Genomic DNA, 17622 nt, shown 5'->3' with positions numbered 1-17622 from the left:
TCATGAGAGAAAGCATATTTTCCCTGTGTAGATAGCTCAGCTTTCTTCTAACTTCTGCTTTCTGTGTTGTGACAGGGATAAGCCGAAGAGAGAAGCAATTAATAATAAAATCCATTGGGCATTTTCAAAAATGGAGGGATTATTTTTAGTTTTGAGTCAGCGGCGTTGCTGGGTTCAGTGTRCAGTCCTGGCTCTGCTGCCATGAGTCTGCTCCTGGTGAGGTGTGAGGCAGACATTCCTGTGCCAGCCGGAATGAAAAGGTTAGTTCAGGTTATCGTACTAAACGCTACTTGGGCAGTTGCTTCTGTAACTCATTCTTCATGTTAAATTCAGCTGGCTTGTGTTCAGCCAAGGTATTTCCAGTGATGTGCTGCCAACTTTCTCCAAGGGCCTCCTCAAAAGCCTTTCTTCCTTAGCTGGTGATACATGGAAAAGACCTCCTGTAAATACCTCCTTTTGGTGTATAGATTTGCATCTGCAAAGCACATCCTGTCTGCTGTAAAGCTATCGGTCCCCTCACCTCCCTTCCTCTACCAAACCTGCTTTGACCCCTGTTACCCTGTCCGTGATGCCTGGGGCAGAGGGGAATGTCCCAGTCACCCTCTGAAGGGCAAGTGACATCCCCTACATCTCTTTGGACCCTGGGAGGAGGTGCTGGGAATGTGGACACACAGGTTTGCCCATGGGAGAGTTTGCMCTCTGTCCTGTGACACCTGACTCCTTCACCTGTGACCATGGGGTGGTGGTGGCCTTGGGGAGGGCAGCATGTGAAGCCCAGCTGGGTATTGTGCCAACAGCCAGCAGCACTCTCGGAGCTTCCTCTGATGTGGCAGTGTGAGTGTAAATAAGCAGGAGGCGTGGAAGGAGGTGTGGGGGGCTGCATCGTTTTCTCTCATATTTGCACTGATAAGCAACAGGTATTTCCGCTGTGAAAAATTTAATTTCCTTTCCTTTTGAAATGCAGTGATGCAGAAGCTCGAGTTTCCTTCCATGGGGTCAGAAGAGCAAGGAGGGCTGCACGGAGCAGCTGATGCCTGTGTTGGCCAGACTGTCCCCATCTGGCAGAAGTGACTCATCGGTGGCATGACCCAGCTGCTCCCTGGGGCTTGTTGAGCTCAGGGGGAGTTTGACTTCAGATTCTCTACTTCCTTGAAGATTTGCCTTTAGCCCTTGCCTTTACCCCAGCCCTCACCTGCTATGGAACCTGGGGCTGAAGCGGCTGCCCCAGACCCTTTCCCGGTGCCGCTGGCTCCCTTGTTTATTAATGCCTTGCCATTGCAGAGCTGAAGCTGCTGCCTCCACCTGGGGCTCATTACACGCTGCTTCCTCTCCAGCTGCCAGGGGCCTGGACAGAGAGCCGGGAAATGGCACGCAAGGCGCTTGTAAAACCCACCCTGAGCCCTGTCTGCTGTTGGAGGAAGAGCTGGCTCAGCCTCCCTCCCTTCAGGATGGGCTTCCTGCCCTAGGAAATCCCCTGCTGTAAGGCAGCCCAGGAGACGCACCTCGGGGATCTGAAACTGCGGCCAGTCAGCCAGCTGGGTACAGAATGAGAGCTACGGGTTTGCAGAAAACCCTAATAAAACCTTTTGATTATATATAAGGAAAAAAAAAAGTGATCCTGCCTGCTCCTCAGCTCTGTGGTTTGCCTAAACTTACTTCCCTGGGTTATATTGGAGTTTGATCTTTGAGAAATGATATCTTAAAAGCCCACATGTAAAAACTTAACTGTTCCAGCGATAGGATCATAATCTGCCTTTGATCTTGTAAATTGTTGAACCACAACTCTATTCGTTGCCCAAGGACTGCAGGAAATGTACACAGGGTTATGCAAATCTCTAGGAGAGGGAATGTTTTTCAGGGAGGGGGGTAAGATGGCTCTTGCCGCAACTGTCAGTCTCTGGATTGCAGCTGAATAGTTTGGCAGTCCCCGTGCTCTCCTGTGTCACCCCGCTGCCAGTTCCCACGGCTCCTAYCCCTCTCTGCTCACCGTCCAGTTGTGCAAGTCTGGAGCGGCGAGCTTTTTTCAGATCTCCCCCTGCGTATGCTGGTGGCATTTACAAGCAGAGTCTGCAAGCTGGATCCTTCATCTGCATTTTTCTCCAAACCACCACTGTGAGTGCAGTCTTCATGTTTTGCCTCYAATTCCCCAAGATTTTTGCCGGCTGGGCATATTTGTGTGGGGGTTGGTCAATCTGATGGTAAGACACAACACAGTTTCTTTGGGAAACTTGAGGGGAGCTAAGCCTGCACCAGAGCCCAACCAAGGCAGGACAACAGCAACAACACAGCAGRGACACAGCCAGCAGATGGGGAACTGTCAGGCAGGACTTTAATTTTGTGTAAAATGTGAATTTTCCTCTTCCCCAGACTTGCAAAAGAATACTCAAACTCTTGCAATGAGGCAGGTTGGTTGTAGTGTGGAGTACATCCATTGTCAACACCACATTCAAAATGAGAGTGCTTAATCATGGCTCAGGATAACAGATCCTGATTAAAAAAAATAGAGGTCCTTTGATACCTTCTCTGTTTTTGCTTTTTGTTTTTTCATTTGGCGTGTAAGCTAAGCAGCACGACACTGGACTTTGGTACTTCACCSAATTTACTTTAATTTGCATGCTGAAGAAATGTGTCAAAAGGGCAGGATGAGCCCACCATGCCCTGCCAGGGCTCTCCTGGCAGCTATGCCGTGGTGTTGTGCTGTGCCAGGGAAGGCTGTGCTGCATCCAGAGCACAGCCCAACCTTTTCCTTAAGCTGCGAACGCCACGCAGGTACAGGGGCTGTGTACACCAGAATGTGGGGCAGTGCTGCATCAGCTGGGCAGGAGTTTGTTTTGCTGTTTCTGTTTGGTTTTTTCACCTCGGTGATAATTCTTACCCAATGCGCGATCTCTGCTCTATGTACTTTACTACTCCTTGTGATAATCAAAATCCGGCCCTGAACTTTTTCACTACAAAGGAAACAAGAACTTTGCCCCGTTGGCTGTTAACAGGGCGTTCGGYGATGCCTCAGCCTCTTCTCACGTGCAAAAACCCCCCAAGTCGGTGGAAATCAAGGTTATGCTGATGACAGAACTCTCATTGTTTTTTCACCATTGTGGGTGGAGACCAGGTGCTTTGACACGACATGAGATTTCTGGTGTCAGACTCCTCTTAAAACAGGAGCAGGCACCCAACCCGYGAGTGGAAAAAAACCTTTAAACGCCAGGACCGCCAATAAGGTGCTGTGCACGGCTCAAAGTGCAGCCTGTGATGGGCTCAAAGCGCTGAAACATTAACCAGACCTTGGGCCACCGTGTGTAGTTGCCGCTCGGTGGCCGCAGCATCGCTCCCGGGAGCGGGAAGTGAGGCGGCTCTGCTCTTATCCGTGCGGAGAAAGGGCGCAGCGCTGTTTGCACAGCGCGGACGGAAGCGCTGGCGGCCGCCCCGAGGCGGTGGCTGTGCGGCGCTGGGGCTGCAATCAAAAGGTACGAGCTCCCGAGAGGCCGAGCGCTTAAATCTCAGCCTTCAGMCCTTGTGGAAGTGCTCTGGTGAGCACTGTGGTGGTGGTGGTAATGTGGGTGTGAGGCTGTCCTTCCATGGCCACTCTCTTGTTTGCAGGCATAACCTTGCCTCAGGTGAAATCCCTGCCTCTAAGCCTCCCCCTGACCCCAAATGAGGTCAGGCTTGCGGGGAGAACAAATACCATTTATGAAATTGCAGGCTGAAATAGCCGGGGGAAAGGAGAATGCTAGAGCTGCTTCTGGGACCGCACCTCAGGTGGTTTGGAGCTGGGTGGTGCTTCGGTGGTGTTTTCTTCTCAGCAGTGGTGAGGTGTCCTGGAGATCAGATGAGGCGATATGAGGAGCCAGAAAACATTTCTGAGCATGCAAGTGTTGTAATCACATTGCTGCTCCCCRAGCTCAGCTGACACAGGAGACAGGTAAACATCTCCCACTGCCCAGGTAGGTGACAGTGTATAAATCTTCAGAACACCCTGAGGAATAATAAGTCTTTTGCAACTTTGGCTTTGAACTCTGAAGGAATTATACTTGTATGATGGATGGCAGCAGTGCCCAGCCATATTTTGAGGCATAGCACAGCTCCCARCTTCCTTGCAGAAGTTTTATCCTCAGCTGGAGGAAGGGTACAGCAAACTGCGTGTCAGTGCCGACTCTTACAGCTGTAGAAACTTGTAATTTCCTTTCCAAACACCAGCACCCTCAGCAAGGCACTTGRCATTGGGCCAAAAGCCATTCCTATAGTGTCTGTTCCTGTCAAACACCTGTGTAATGTTAACTTACCTGATTCCTGATGCAGGTTTCTCCACAGCCACTGCCCTATATCTGTATCTTGTCAGTGTGGTGGCTTTGGGAGCAGACTCTTCCACTGTTAAGTCTTAGAGTGAGTTTACCTGGGAGAGTATCCCTGTTCAGCGATGCTTTGCCTTGCTTGTGCTGAATCATYGTTACCTGGCAAGGGTTTGGGAACTGTGAGATCATGTTTTATTGTAGCATATTACAGCTGCAGAAAAGGTATTGGATTCTGGGTTTATGTCAAAAGACTAACTCTTGAGCACGATAATAAAGGTCTAAAACTTTGCCTTCACAGCTCTTTGTAAARTAATTGCTCTAGTAGTAGTGGCAAAAGAAAGGACATGCTCGTTTATGATGCTTTAAATCAGACAAATCATTTCCRAAGACAAATAACACAACTGTAGCAGAGAGCTCTAGTGTAGGGCTCCTTCTTGGACTGTAAACACTGCAAGACAGAAACCATCAATATTTACAGAGTGTTCAGCCTAGCACGGTGCAGCTCCTCTGGTTGGGCCTTTGGAGGCACTAATAGGAATATTAAATCATGCTGAATACCTTGCAATATTTACAGTTTAATGATGACCAAGCGTGTGTGTGTCGAATACTGCGGATTGTGACTGTGCAGCACCAGAACCAGATGACATGCAATGAAGCCAAACCTTGAGATGTGACCCCTGGCTTTTCCCCCTGCTTGTCACACATATGCTGCGGTGACCAGGACACTTTCTGGTGCTCCCAATATCCATCAGAAGTAACTTAGAAGGAATGATGTGAGAGTAAGTGTGTTACTGTGTGAGCTGTCACCAGTTATGCGAAGGACTATGGATTGAAAAGTCAGGGAGCAGAAAAAAAAAGCATTAAAAATACCACTGCTAGTTGCCCTCTGGGCTYGCAGAAATGTTACACAGAGAAGAATTAGCCTTTTGCGGTTTCATGTTTCCCTGACCTTTTAAGAGAGAAAGAAAAAAACACATCCAACTTCTGCTCCCATTTACAATGCTGAAAGTCCAGACCAAATGTAATACACTGGCTCTTGAGGTGTGAGAGCAGAGTTTCATATTGTCTATTGAAAAATCAGAGAGAGAGAGAGAGCTGAGGTGTAAGGATAATTTAACAAAAGCTGYGTGAGTTCAAAGATAAACCTCCATCCCAAGTAAGTGTATTTATTGGTGTTTGAGTGTAATTTTGGTGTTTAAGGAGATCCATTCAACCTTCTCTGGTGGGATTTCTGTCGTGGCATCAGCGTGAGGTAAAGCAGAAAACACGTGGCTCCTAGAACACAATGCCCTCTTACCATGTGAGGGAGGGCCCCTGGACACGGGCACTGCAGCTGACAGACCCTGTCAGGGACACGTAACACTGACCCATGTGGCAGGGATGCTGTGGCAGCACCTGCAGTCACACCACTTGACACTTGGGAAGGCCTTGAACCATTTGTGTTGAGCTCACACGTGCTACTCAACATGAAAACAGTTCCAGTTAAAATAATTTCAGAATTGTTATTCTTATGCAACTGTTGACAAACAAAATCTACTTGGATTACATTTTAATGCCAAACCCTGCATATTTCAACTGGTTTTCTTTGTCTTGGCTCGGTTTCCTGTTATTATTCCCCACCTTCCACGACAGAACTTTTTATCTCGGGGAGAGAAAATACAGGAGGTGGGCTGCTTCCTACCTGCAATCCCAGCAGTGCCTGGCAGAAGCTGACAGACACGAATCATCACATTGAATGCAGTACTGCACACAAGTAGCTTCTTTTACAAGCACAAGGTTGTTAAGCAAAGGATGAGAAACACGTGGAGTACACTGCAGTTTGCTAATGTATGGCTGGGTTCCCAGGTCCATGTACATTCTTGCAGGCAGGCTGCAGTTGTCATGATGCTATTGCCAGGAAAGATGTAAACAAAAGGAAACCTCTTGTCAGTTGAAGCATTAGGTTAGAATTGCAAAAGAGAACTTCACGGAGTCTTTCAGATCGATACACGCCATCTATTTGTCAAAGATGTTTTCTGTTGTGTGTAGTCATACAGACTCTTTGACGTAAGTCATTGTTTCTTACATTTTTAAAATAACAGCAATATTTACTACATGGTGAGTCAGGACATTGAGCGAGATCAKAGAATTCTGTTCCAGAGGATCATGACTTCAAATTAGTGTGTTTTAGGCAAAGCTCTTCTGGATTCACTTGAAGACTGACACATGGACATGTTTCTGCTGAAGTTGTTACATGTTTGTCTTTATGCATGCCTCCACTTAGTTTTATAGCTGGCAATTAGTCTGGGATGAAGTCTGGTTTCTCTCCCAGCACTGCAAATGCAATTGTGTAACTTCACTAAAATTCCAAACCTGGTTTTATGCTGGATTAAAACAATAGATAGCAAGATGAAGAGAGAAGTCATCCTTTCAAACTCTTATTTTCCACTATGATAGCTTACTTCATGGAAGCAGCAGCCATCTGACCTGGATTACTYTTAGGTTGTGTTTGATCCCCACCACATTCCCCTAGAGTTGCCATTGTTTCCACAGCAATGCCCTGCCATGTGCACGGCCTGCTGTTGCCCAGGGGCTTGTATCTCCCTGCCCTCAGCTGGGATCATGATGCTGCCTCTGAGGTTTGCAAATATTACAGTGGAAATTGTAGAATTGTGGTCATGGTGGCACTGATGAACTGGGAAGGGATGTCACATATTTAAAAACTATTTACTGAAACRTTGCTCCAAGGTGGGAAGGGATTTCCCCCTTCAGCTGCTCCTACAGATGTGATTGTCCCACAGCACAGCAAAATGCCATCTCAGTTTTTGTGCATCATCTGTGAGCTGTCTGACCTGTGAGATTTTTTCCCCTTTTGTTGTCAATTATTGACTGGAGAGATGAGGAATGACAAATGCTTAAGTGCATCAGTTATCTCAATTTCCTTCCCCTTAGGCCTAGCTTAGCCAAGATTTACCAGAGTAGTCTACAAAATGAAGAAGTTTCAGTATTTTTTTTTTCAGGTGATAGGAGTTTTCTTCTGAAGRCTGACAAAAGGACTGGAGCACAGTGAGTTATAATTACAACCACTTGTTAAAAAAAAAAGAAAAAAAGAACATACTGTAACATAACAAATAACAAATAATATAGCCCAACTCGTGGAATGCAGTAACTTCTCAGTGCTACAAAAAAAATTCAGGGATGATCACAGTCCTGAATACACGCTCACAAAGCRATTCCAGATTGAAATTGTGAGCACACATAGTCAATACAACAGGAAAAGGTAAGACATAGTATTTTAAGGACATGACTTTGATAATTCTCTACTTTGAAGACAGGGATAAGTGATAGGTTGGGCATTCCCACTGGGGGAAGAGGCTAGTTACATCAGGATGGGTTACCCTTTRCTATTCAACGTCTCAGCTCCCTAGTTACCACCTCCAAACTCAGGTGTTTGCCTCAGCACATGGTTGTTTACACAACGACTTATCTTACCTTGGTGAGACATTTGATGCCCATAAAACATCCRTCACACTCTGTCCTACTGCTTTTCTTTAACTCAAGGCAAGGCCCATCCCGCTCCCAAAGCCTCTGACAGCTGTGAAATATGGCAGTGTTGCCGCTGGTGCAGATCAGGGGCAGTGCATGGTTGCCTTCTCCAGAGGCTCTGCAACACCTCAGTATTTCCCCCTCTGAATAGAGGTGGCAAAATCCATAATTGCTTCCATTTGCTTGGCTGGAAATGAGGAAAAACTTGTCACCCTGTCATGGAGATAGTTAAGTGAAGAGTCCATACAATGCTGGCATCTGCACCAGGAGTAGTCCATAATAGGTGGTGGCAATGTCACCAAACGTTGCTCAGCTTGATTTTAATACAGCTCTTTTTTTTTTTTTTCCCTTCTTTCGTGTGTGTTCTTTTTTCCCTCTGGGTGGAGCAGAGCTGGGGAGGTGATGACTTACCTGCCAAAGCTCGGTAGATCACAATCTGGAGCTGGCAGAGTGTTAACACAATGCCCCAGCAGAGYTTTTCTGTCTCTAATTTCAACAATTATGTTGTTACTGGATCAGTGAAGAGAACCATGAAAAACACAATTACCAGGAAGCCCTGTTCCTCTCCTGGCCCCTTTGTCTCCCTTGGAATGGGGCATGTGACTCACGGAGCAATAGAGGACCAGCTGTAATCACACGCACCACCGAAAAGGGTGCTGTTCCCGATGGGACCCAAGCGTGGGAAAGCCTGACTGCTGGCTGCAAGGGCCAGTCACGTCATGTTTTGCAGCTGGCATCCAAATGCACCCTGATGAATCAAGTGAGAGCAGCTACCTTCTCCTGCCACAGCGGTGGCCAAGCAGCCGTGCAGAAGAGGGGCTGTCAAAACTTCCCTGCATGCAAAAGTCCAGGGAAGGGATGATGTTGTGAATGAGCTTACTGGGACAGCACAGCAGTGTTTTATAGGTGACTGGCATGGAATCAGACTAAAGGGRAAGGGGATGAGTACATTTCAGCTGAGTGCTGGTCCCAGGTTTGCTCAGTGCAGGACCTTGGCTAGTGGGRATGACCCGACCCTGTTACATGATGTGTGGTGGGAAAAGAGAAATTCACTTGCTCTCTGCACTCCAAGGCATGTACAAACCAATGGCCTCAACAACAAATACCAGGAGCAGCAGAGCAGCCAATATTTTTATCATTAATTGCTATCAAAAATGTCAGCTCAAAGTCATCAGATTTGATAGGTGAGCATGCTCCAAATTGACAGCTGAAGTGAATTATTTGCCTATTGCGTGAAGCAAAAACAATGTCTTGCAGGAGAGAACAGTCATTGGCAAACAAACCGACAAGATATGCTTCTGGGGAAGGCTTCTGATTTGATCTGGAAGGAAATAGTGAATATAAATAGGAATAAAGTTTACCTGCATGAAAGGCGGGGTTGAGCCATAGCATGGACTTCATTATTCTGCTGGAGAACAGCATGAAAACATACCTGGAATTTTACTCCCTCATTACAAAAAGGTACCAGACACCCTCAGAAAGGTTTTTAAGTAATAAAGCATTGTTCCACCTCATCCCTAGTGCATCCATTTGTCTGTGACTAACAAGCACATAAATTCCAGCATGTGCAGAAAAATCCCTKCATCTCAGTGTTTAGCAGAATTTTCCCTACCCATGAATCTGTAACACAAATCTTTCTGGTCCTTCAGTGCTGAGGGTCTAAGCATGGGCAGCCAGTACATGGTGCAGCACTGGCACACTATTAATGTAACTACTAGGTACTACAAATTGAATCAGGACCTGTTTAAATATCGGTATGAACATGAACATCATCCAGGACATGTTTGTGTGGGATTTGGTGACTGTCTTTATTTCACACAATGGGAAAAACCCCATCTGGAAGCAGGATTCCAGCAAAGGGAAAGTTAGCTATGCCTGCCAGGGATCTCTTTTGCCCCCCCCAAAATTCAGACATCACGGGACATAAGCAGAAAATGAAAGGGAACCAGTGAGGGTAAAACCAAGCAGTCTGGGGTCTTCTTGCCACTTCTTTTGAAGTCCCCAGTGTAACTCCTGGCATCTTCAGTGGGGTTTGGCTGGGCTCCTGGCAGAAGTGCCTTTGAAGATTTCACTAAGGCTCAAGGCCTTGATCACAGCAACTTTTATGCCTGTGAGCAACTCTGTGCAGATGAACACTTCCAGGGTGCTCAGCAGGATGCTTCGGATGAGACTTTGCAGGGCTGGTCTTAAGCAATGAGAGCTTAAGAGAAACATTCTGCTTGTTGCTTTTATCCTTGGCCACATCAAACAAAATGCCCTGGCAGTTCTGGAAGAACGAATTTGCATTGAAAACCCACAGCTCTTACAAGCAGTGCATTAATTATTTTATTAATTTGCTCTTTTTACATTATGGGAAACATTCATCTATTTACATTTTCCTGTCCACACACAAACCAGATAGATAATCCTATGGAAACCCAAATCGTTAAGCCATAAAAACACTCTCCTCTGTCTGAACGCTTTCAAATTTGTGTCTTTTGTTTCAAATCAAAAACATTTTTAAAATCACATTTGGGAATGCAGGTAGGCCAGTGATTTACATTCTACTTAAAATATGCATTTGACCATTTTCCTTAAAAAGAAAAAAAACCCAACCAAAAAACCCCAATAAATTCACAAAGATACAGTTTAAATTAAAGTGATAGTGCACATCAAAGCATTAAGGGAACACCAATAAATAAACTGAAATATATTACAAATAAATTATTTCTATTTACCTTTTCAAATATTAAAAATCTTTAATCCATTTCTTCATCTTTCTTTACAAAAAGATTATGAGAATTTTATGGAAACATCTGCAAAAAATATAATAAATACCTCTTTTTTTTTTTTAACTTTTGAAGCAGGAGACAAAACCAACCTTTTCTAAAATTTCCCCCAAGAAAAAAAAAAAAGCAGTAGTTTAGTCTCAAAGTGAAACAGAATATAGGTATTTTTCATATACACTGGGCAGGTTAGACTAAAAACAAATAGTTACAGATTATACTAAAACAGATTATGGAGCAAATATACTAGCATTAGTGTTGGTAAATGAGTCAAGTGGTTAACTAGTGGCATTCTAGGGCAGAATTATTTTATTTTATATTTTCTGATATTGGCTGTATTTTTTGTATTTTGCTAAAAAACTAGGCAAACATTATAATAACCTCTCCAGTGCCAAATGAGCTAACAAGCATTCAGCTAAGAATAAATTCATTTAAAATAGATACAAAAAATATTCTATGATATACAAATACAATAATTTGTAATGTACAAGACTAGATAGTCTTCACTTTTCTGCTTTTTTGGGGGGGAACTTGCTGGATATAAATTTCTGTAGCCACTTGTCAACCAAAGCCTTAACTCATCTTTCATAAAACGTTCACAAAACTAAGTAAGTCTGCGACACAGTTGTGAATGTGGACTCTCACCTAGGTACTGCTTTGAATACTTCAGTACAAATGAGTTCCAAATAATTAATACTTCCTATGACTATATATGCTCAAAAGTGGCAGTTGGCACTATTACATACTGCAAACACGGTGATGTTCTGTTGCTGCTAAAAGTTAAAACGCAGTGTTTCAAAACTAGCAAACACACTGGTATTCAAACGCTTAGAGGGTCAAACCTTTTGAAGCTCCYGTAACACCAAGCACTCTAGAGTTACACTGGATTTCTGATTACTCTAGTTAAAAGTCTTTTATATATTAAATTATTAGCCCTTATCTTGTAAACCACAGCAGTAAATATTTGTGCCCTGTTTATAAAGACATAGCTCAGATATCGATGGCTTTGAGAGGTAGCAAATTCTCTAGTGGTTTTAGTATGCTCTCATGAAAATACTTGGTGCCAGAACCTATTACCTCTCCTATTTTCTTGAATAAAATTAAATTAGCACCTGGCTATGATGTCATAGGAAAAGAAGCTGTCTGGCATGGTCTCGATGAATAGTTTTAGCAAGAGCTTAACTTTTCGATGATGGTTTTCAAYGCTTTTTAAGTGCAAGCTGCAGAATTACACCACATGTGCAGTGGGATTTTTCACTGCTTGGACTGTCCACACAGGTTGAGCAGGCACAGGCACAGCCAGCCAGCACAGTGTGCGACAAGGGCTGCCCCCTGTGCCCGTCCCTGGTGGGGCTGTCCCTGTGCCTGTGCTCMCTGGGAGCAGAAAGCAGCCTGCCTTCCTCTCCCACAAACCCCTGCCCTGGCACACGGGGTGATGAGCACATAGGGAGCAGCGGAGCAGTCTGGAAAACATCGCTGCAGGACTGCACAGGAGCTGCCCGCACCAGTCCTGTCACCCAAAGCAGCCCTGTCACCCAAAGCAGCTCACGCTAATTCTGCTGGCAGCAGCACATGCCAGTTAGGCACGCGTGTGCGCACTCACACACGCTCACACGCACGCACACAACTCGCTTTCAGCAACATGCCTGACATAGCTTTCCTAATGTTGGCACAAGAGATTCCAGTAGCAGCGTGGTCGGCATTGTTCCTCATCAGAGGAGCTGGAGGACGAGCCCCTGCCCCAGCCAGAGGTGGCTGGAGGGGACAGACACACCGGAGCTGACCTCTCAGGCTCCTCTCCAGCCCTATTATCTGCCATTTCCGCCCACTGTTAATGAGCTACTTGGGATGCATATTTTTTGTGATTGCAAAACAATGGCAGAAGCCAGGGTAGGAAGGCTTGTCGTGAAAAACATTAAGTTCATATTGATTCCGTAACTTGTGAAAAATAGTCTATTGTTCTTGTTCAAGTGAGTACTTTATACTATTAAGAGGAGGCTGAATTMGAAATTTACTCCTAAATATGGACGGTTTGGTGATAAGTAGTCTGAACTGTAGCATACAACCAGCTGTGGATAGAGCAAAGCAAGCCTGGCCTGGAAAAGCATCAGAGGCTCCATGTACAGTAATTCACCTACAGGTGTCCGTGTGTGGCTGCGTGGACGTATGAGATTGGATGGTCCCACCGAGATTAAGACATCGACAAAACCAAGCTTTTTTTTCTTTTTTTTTCTTTTTTCTTTTTTTTTTTTTTTAAACCAATATAATCCATACAATACAATACAAGAGGAATTGACAATACAGTACAATTTTAAAAATTCTTAATACTTGGACAAGAAAATCYTTCTTTTATATTATCTCTTCAACTGTCATTGCTTCTTATCTCCTTCCTTTTTACTCTTTTATTGCCTTTCAAAATAGATTATTTCCCTGGAAGATCGAATTTACAATCTTCTGCTGATTTGAAATGTTTAAGTAGTGATTGATGAAATAAAAATGAGGCAGTTTGTGCAGCTGTGAGTGTGCAGGTATCTTTCCACAGGATCTTTTATATCCCTCGCCATCTGACCCGTGGGATTTACTTCCACTTTTTCACCTGCCAGAGCTGTGGGGTTTTTTTTTCTTCCCCTCCACCCCCCTGCTCCCACTCCAGCTCCCTCCCCTTGTGTGACTCCTTAATTCAGGTGAAGATGTGATTCGGAGGTTTAGAATAAAGTGCGCCATCTGCTTTAAAAAAAAACAGTAATAAAAAGAAGGGAATCCGAGTCATAGCTCCTTTTATCTTTTGTGAGGAAGACAGCAGAGTCCGAAAGGATCACCCTGCGTGACTGAAAATACCAAAGTCCCCTACAGTTTGATGTTGCTGTACACTGGGTAACAGACTAGTTTTAGGTCAACTAAAGATCGTGAGTAAGTTAAATGGAGCGTCTACTGTACAGGTGCRTGGAAGTCTGAGCGCCGCGTTTATTTGTTTCGAACAGAAAAGAAAAAAGGATCGTACTCGTTTACATGAGGCAAAGTGGCAGCATCAGTACATGTGACAAAGCATCGTGATGACATGGGCGAACCTTCAGAAAGCAAGGGTGGTTAGAGGACATCTCTCGGAGGACCGACAACTACGCCACGGCAGTGGAGTTCACTGGGAGCATCGGGGCAGCTGCGTACAGAGAGAGGGGAGGGGGACAAGAGGGGAGAGAGAGCGAGAGAGAGAGGAGGAGGTACAAATACTTCGTGGTGACCTTGAGCAGGAGCCTAGARGGGCAGATTATACATGAGGCTTGTCTTGCCAGAGAGAGTCCTCCCGGTTGGATCCCTTCATAGCCTGGTCTGGGCTTCGGGGATGTATATCTCAATGCTTTCGGCGCTCTCGGTAGCTGAGTTCTGGCGGACCGATGCAGCGCGCTTGGCAGCCATCAGCCGTTTCCGGGCCTCTTGACGCTGCGAGCTTTCCAGAGAGCGTTCTCGTATGAGTGGCACCTGACCTTTCGATGGCTTCTTTGGCACTGGAGGAGGGACCCTTCTCTCCTGATCAAAGCAGAAGGTTAATGGCATTATACAGCTTCTCAGCGAAAGGCGGGAAAAACTAGGATATGTCAGTAGTTAGAACACACATTTTACCTAATGTTTGTTAGCTCTTATCTGCCTTTCTGTCTTCAGTCAACTGGCTTTTGTGCTCAAGGGTTCATAAACATAGGGCAGGGGCAAAGGGGAGGGGAGGGCCGGCCGCCGTGCTACTTCTCCTCRGGGACGGTGCTGCTGGGGCTACCTGCTTAGTTCCAGGGGCTAGGAAAGAGACCGAGCTCCCGCCACCGGCACACCGGGAGGGAACGCTGCCCTCAGCAGAGGGACTCTGGAGAGCCCCAGCTCCTGGGCCACCCTCTTCTATCCGTGCATAGCGCTAGATGCTCCTGCAACACGGAGGTGCCATGGCTTTGGCRTTCCCAATTGCGGATGGGAACTAGCTGTCTGCAGCTGGTGCATCAGGAAAAGTAGTTTGTTTTTTTTTTTTTTAAAACATATATTTGTGTACCTATTTCGTAGCAGTTTAGTGACTGCTCAAAAATCCCACACTTTGGGTCTCGCTGTGCAAGCTCATACAGTCCTGCCTCGTGCTAAATAGGCATGAAATATTCAGCTAGAAATAGAAAATCTGGTTGGAAAAACTTAAAAACCGTTAAGAGAACATGCATTAATCATCGTGGTGGCAGCTGGCTCCAGATACGTGACCAACAAGGAGGACTTTTAGTATATCCTGGTGCATGTACACACACTTACACACAAAAAAAGAAAAAAAAACCCAACAAAAAAAAACCCTCAGAGAGGGATCTCTCCCGCAAAAGAAAAGTGTATTCAGAACTGAATTTCAGGCGGCCACAAAGACTTTGTCAAGTTAATTAGATTGTCTTTTAAGTTACATCCCCTTCCAACTGTGAACACGGTCTCTGAGCGAAGGGATTTTATCACACTACAAAGGTCCCATTCTGCCCTTTCGTTTTCTCTCATGCTGCTCACAACAGCTTCCATGGCTCAAAATATAAAGGTGCTTAGTTACACTTATTCATACTTTGCTTTTTCTCTCCATCCAAGGATTAATCTATGCTGCTTAAAAAGGGCCCAGTGGCAAAGGCCAAAGGCAAATATCAATTCCACAGAAAGTTTTTTCTTCCTTTTTCTTGTTTTTTTTTTATTCTTTTTAAGAAAGGAGATGATCTCTTTCATCTAAAATCATACACAAATGCTGTTGAAGCAAGAACACAGTGTAATTCTTTAAAATCTTTACCTTCCTACTGYAGGTCCCTTTCTTCAGCACTACTTAACTTCCTTTAAACCGTTATAGTCTTCTTTTTGTTGGAAACTCTTTGAAATGTTTTTCAGATGCAAAGAAAAGGCACATTTTTTTTAAGGAAGCCTCTCATTTCTTACTGCTGCAATTGCAAACACTCAGCCTACCCACTTTACTGTAAAAGCTAATGAAAAACCATACATCAGCATTTCTGTGCATGCATGTTTGGCAGTTTTAACCTCCTTTTCTGATAGATACTGGAAAAAAAAAGAAGATAAGAAAATGACTTGCCTTCAGTACCTTGGGCTAGGAAAACACATTCTCATTCATTCCCCTACAAAACACTCTAGGTTTGCACAAATGGTGTGAACATGGCACTCCTAAGTCAGGAATGAGTATTTAGTCTTGATTGGAGGAGGAGGAATAGTGCTACCAGCACTGCCTGTACAAGCTTCCTGCTGCAAGATTAATGGGGTTTGATATTATTATGGTTATTTGTCCAAAAGAAAACACCACCTTGGTCATTGGCAGCCAGCTGAAGGTAAGTTGGGGTAGCCAGGACTCCTGTCTGAGCCACTGTACCTGTAAGTGACAGTCCCCCTCCTTCTGGTGACCCTACCTGTTGGYTGTACTCATTGCTATCAGACCAGTCACGGCGGAAATTCAGCCATCAAATTACATACCCATAGGAGCACGACATTAGACCGTTGATTCCTCTAGGAAYGGGCCTGTGTTCTAAGGATTTTCTGAAACATTTGTGCATTTTTTGGCTCACCCAAGYGCTGTTTGTCTTGAGGTGGATAGTGAGGAGAAAAAAAAAGGCGATGGTGCCAAATGAGAATGTAAAGTGAAATGCGGCTCACACTTGGAGATGTGGTAGCTTTTCATGGTGTCAGAAGAAAAGTACATTTACCAAAAGAAAAGAAAAAGAAAAAAAAAAGATAAAAAAAAGAAAAAAAGAAGAGGACTAAAGCTCCAGATGATTTTTATGCTACCTTGAGTAAACAACACTACCAGCAAAGTGAATGTGTGAAATCACCCATTTAAAAAAAAGCCCAAAATAAATAAAAACCAAACAAATGGACAAAAAAAAAATGTAATTCTTCCATGTAACATTTTGGAAGGCATATTTCTGATATTGCTGTTTGTATTCTGGCTACCAAAGTCAGCGATGGTTACAGTACTTCCCTGTTTTTTTCAGTAACACAACCTAGAACTCTTGCTGTATGCAATAATATGAACCGTAAATGTGATTTATTTAATTTAAGAATCAATATATAAGGCAGTTCCTTTCAACGATTGATCGTCTAATATGATTAAATGTAAAGCTTAACAAAGTACCACATTCCCATTATCCGATTCACAAAGACAGATTTGGTTTAAAAATATGCCTGAAACATATTACAGATAATATCCCAGATGATTATTATGTAAACATTGTTATTACAATGAAATTAATTAGATAGGAGMTTCATTTCACACTTTTAGCGTCAACGCTGTAACACAGAGGCCTATTTAATCTGTCCAGTATTTGTGCAGGGTTTTAAATGAAGCATACAAAATCTACAGTGTTCTACCTTCTTGTCATGAGGATCCATCTGTTTCCAATTATTGGCCTTTAACTGATGAAGTTCATCAAATTTCATACTAATATTTTCTATGGACAACTGCAGCATATCCCAAAACCCTGCTAAATCCTGGGAGGTCGGCCGTGGATGTGCATTAGGATTCTGTGCAACAGAAGAAAAAAACACGTTGGCTTTAGTACTTCTTAATGTAAAGCATTTGTGCAAATGGTTATGAATCTCCCCAGCAAAGCAGTTTGGGGAGATCCAAGGGATGGATAAGACCCAGAGAGAGGAGCAAAGCGAGGCGTTACTTACTGGAGGGTTTTATTGCAGGAGTCTGGCTCGGCGTGGAGCTGCTGTCCCTGCAAACACCCACTCACCAAAGACAGAGGGGACCCCCCACAGACCAGGGACAAAGGGCCCCTGTGGCAGGATCTGCCCGGGGATGTTCCTGGGCACAACTGGTGGCAATTCTGTCTGCACTGACATGAATTGCCATCCTCCTCTTCACTTTCAGGAGGAAGGATTCCCCACCATGTTCACACTTGTAAAAAAGAGTGATGCCTGTGCAAAAGTACATTTCCTGCATGTGCAAGTAGCAATATACTGACTTATGAACACTTTTTCCACACTCTGAGAATGTAAGGTTTACAAAAATACACCATTTCAAGTAAAATTGTCTCAGGCCAATT

The 17622-nt window shown here is 44.5% G+C and overlaps 1 protein-coding gene across 1 annotated transcript in view; it reads right to left on the bottom strand.

Moving 5' to 3' along the window:
* Positions 1–13258: 13258 nt before the first annotated feature.
* DLGAP1 (DLG associated protein 1) overlaps positions 13259–17622 on the bottom strand; it is a 134397-nt gene continuing 130033 nt past the window's right edge. Inside the window, exons 9-10 of the mRNA XM_057364895.1 lie at positions 16940–17092; positions 13259–14104 (exon numbers count right to left, since the gene is read on the bottom strand). Coding sequence (XP_057220878.1) covers positions 13895–14104; positions 16940–17092 — 363 coding nt within the window. The 3' untranslated portion in view covers positions 13259–13894. The remainder of the gene's footprint in view (positions 14105–16939; positions 17093–17622) is intronic.

Source organism: Malurus melanocephalus, unplaced genomic scaffold, assembly GCF_030028575.1.
Source record: "Malurus melanocephalus ecotype Western Australia unplaced genomic scaffold, MMel_1.1 scaffold_44, whole genome shotgun sequence".
Taxonomy (NCBI): Eukaryota; Metazoa; Chordata; class Aves; order Passeriformes; family Maluridae; genus Malurus; species Malurus melanocephalus.
This window is presented reverse-complemented; position numbering and strand designations above follow the sequence as displayed.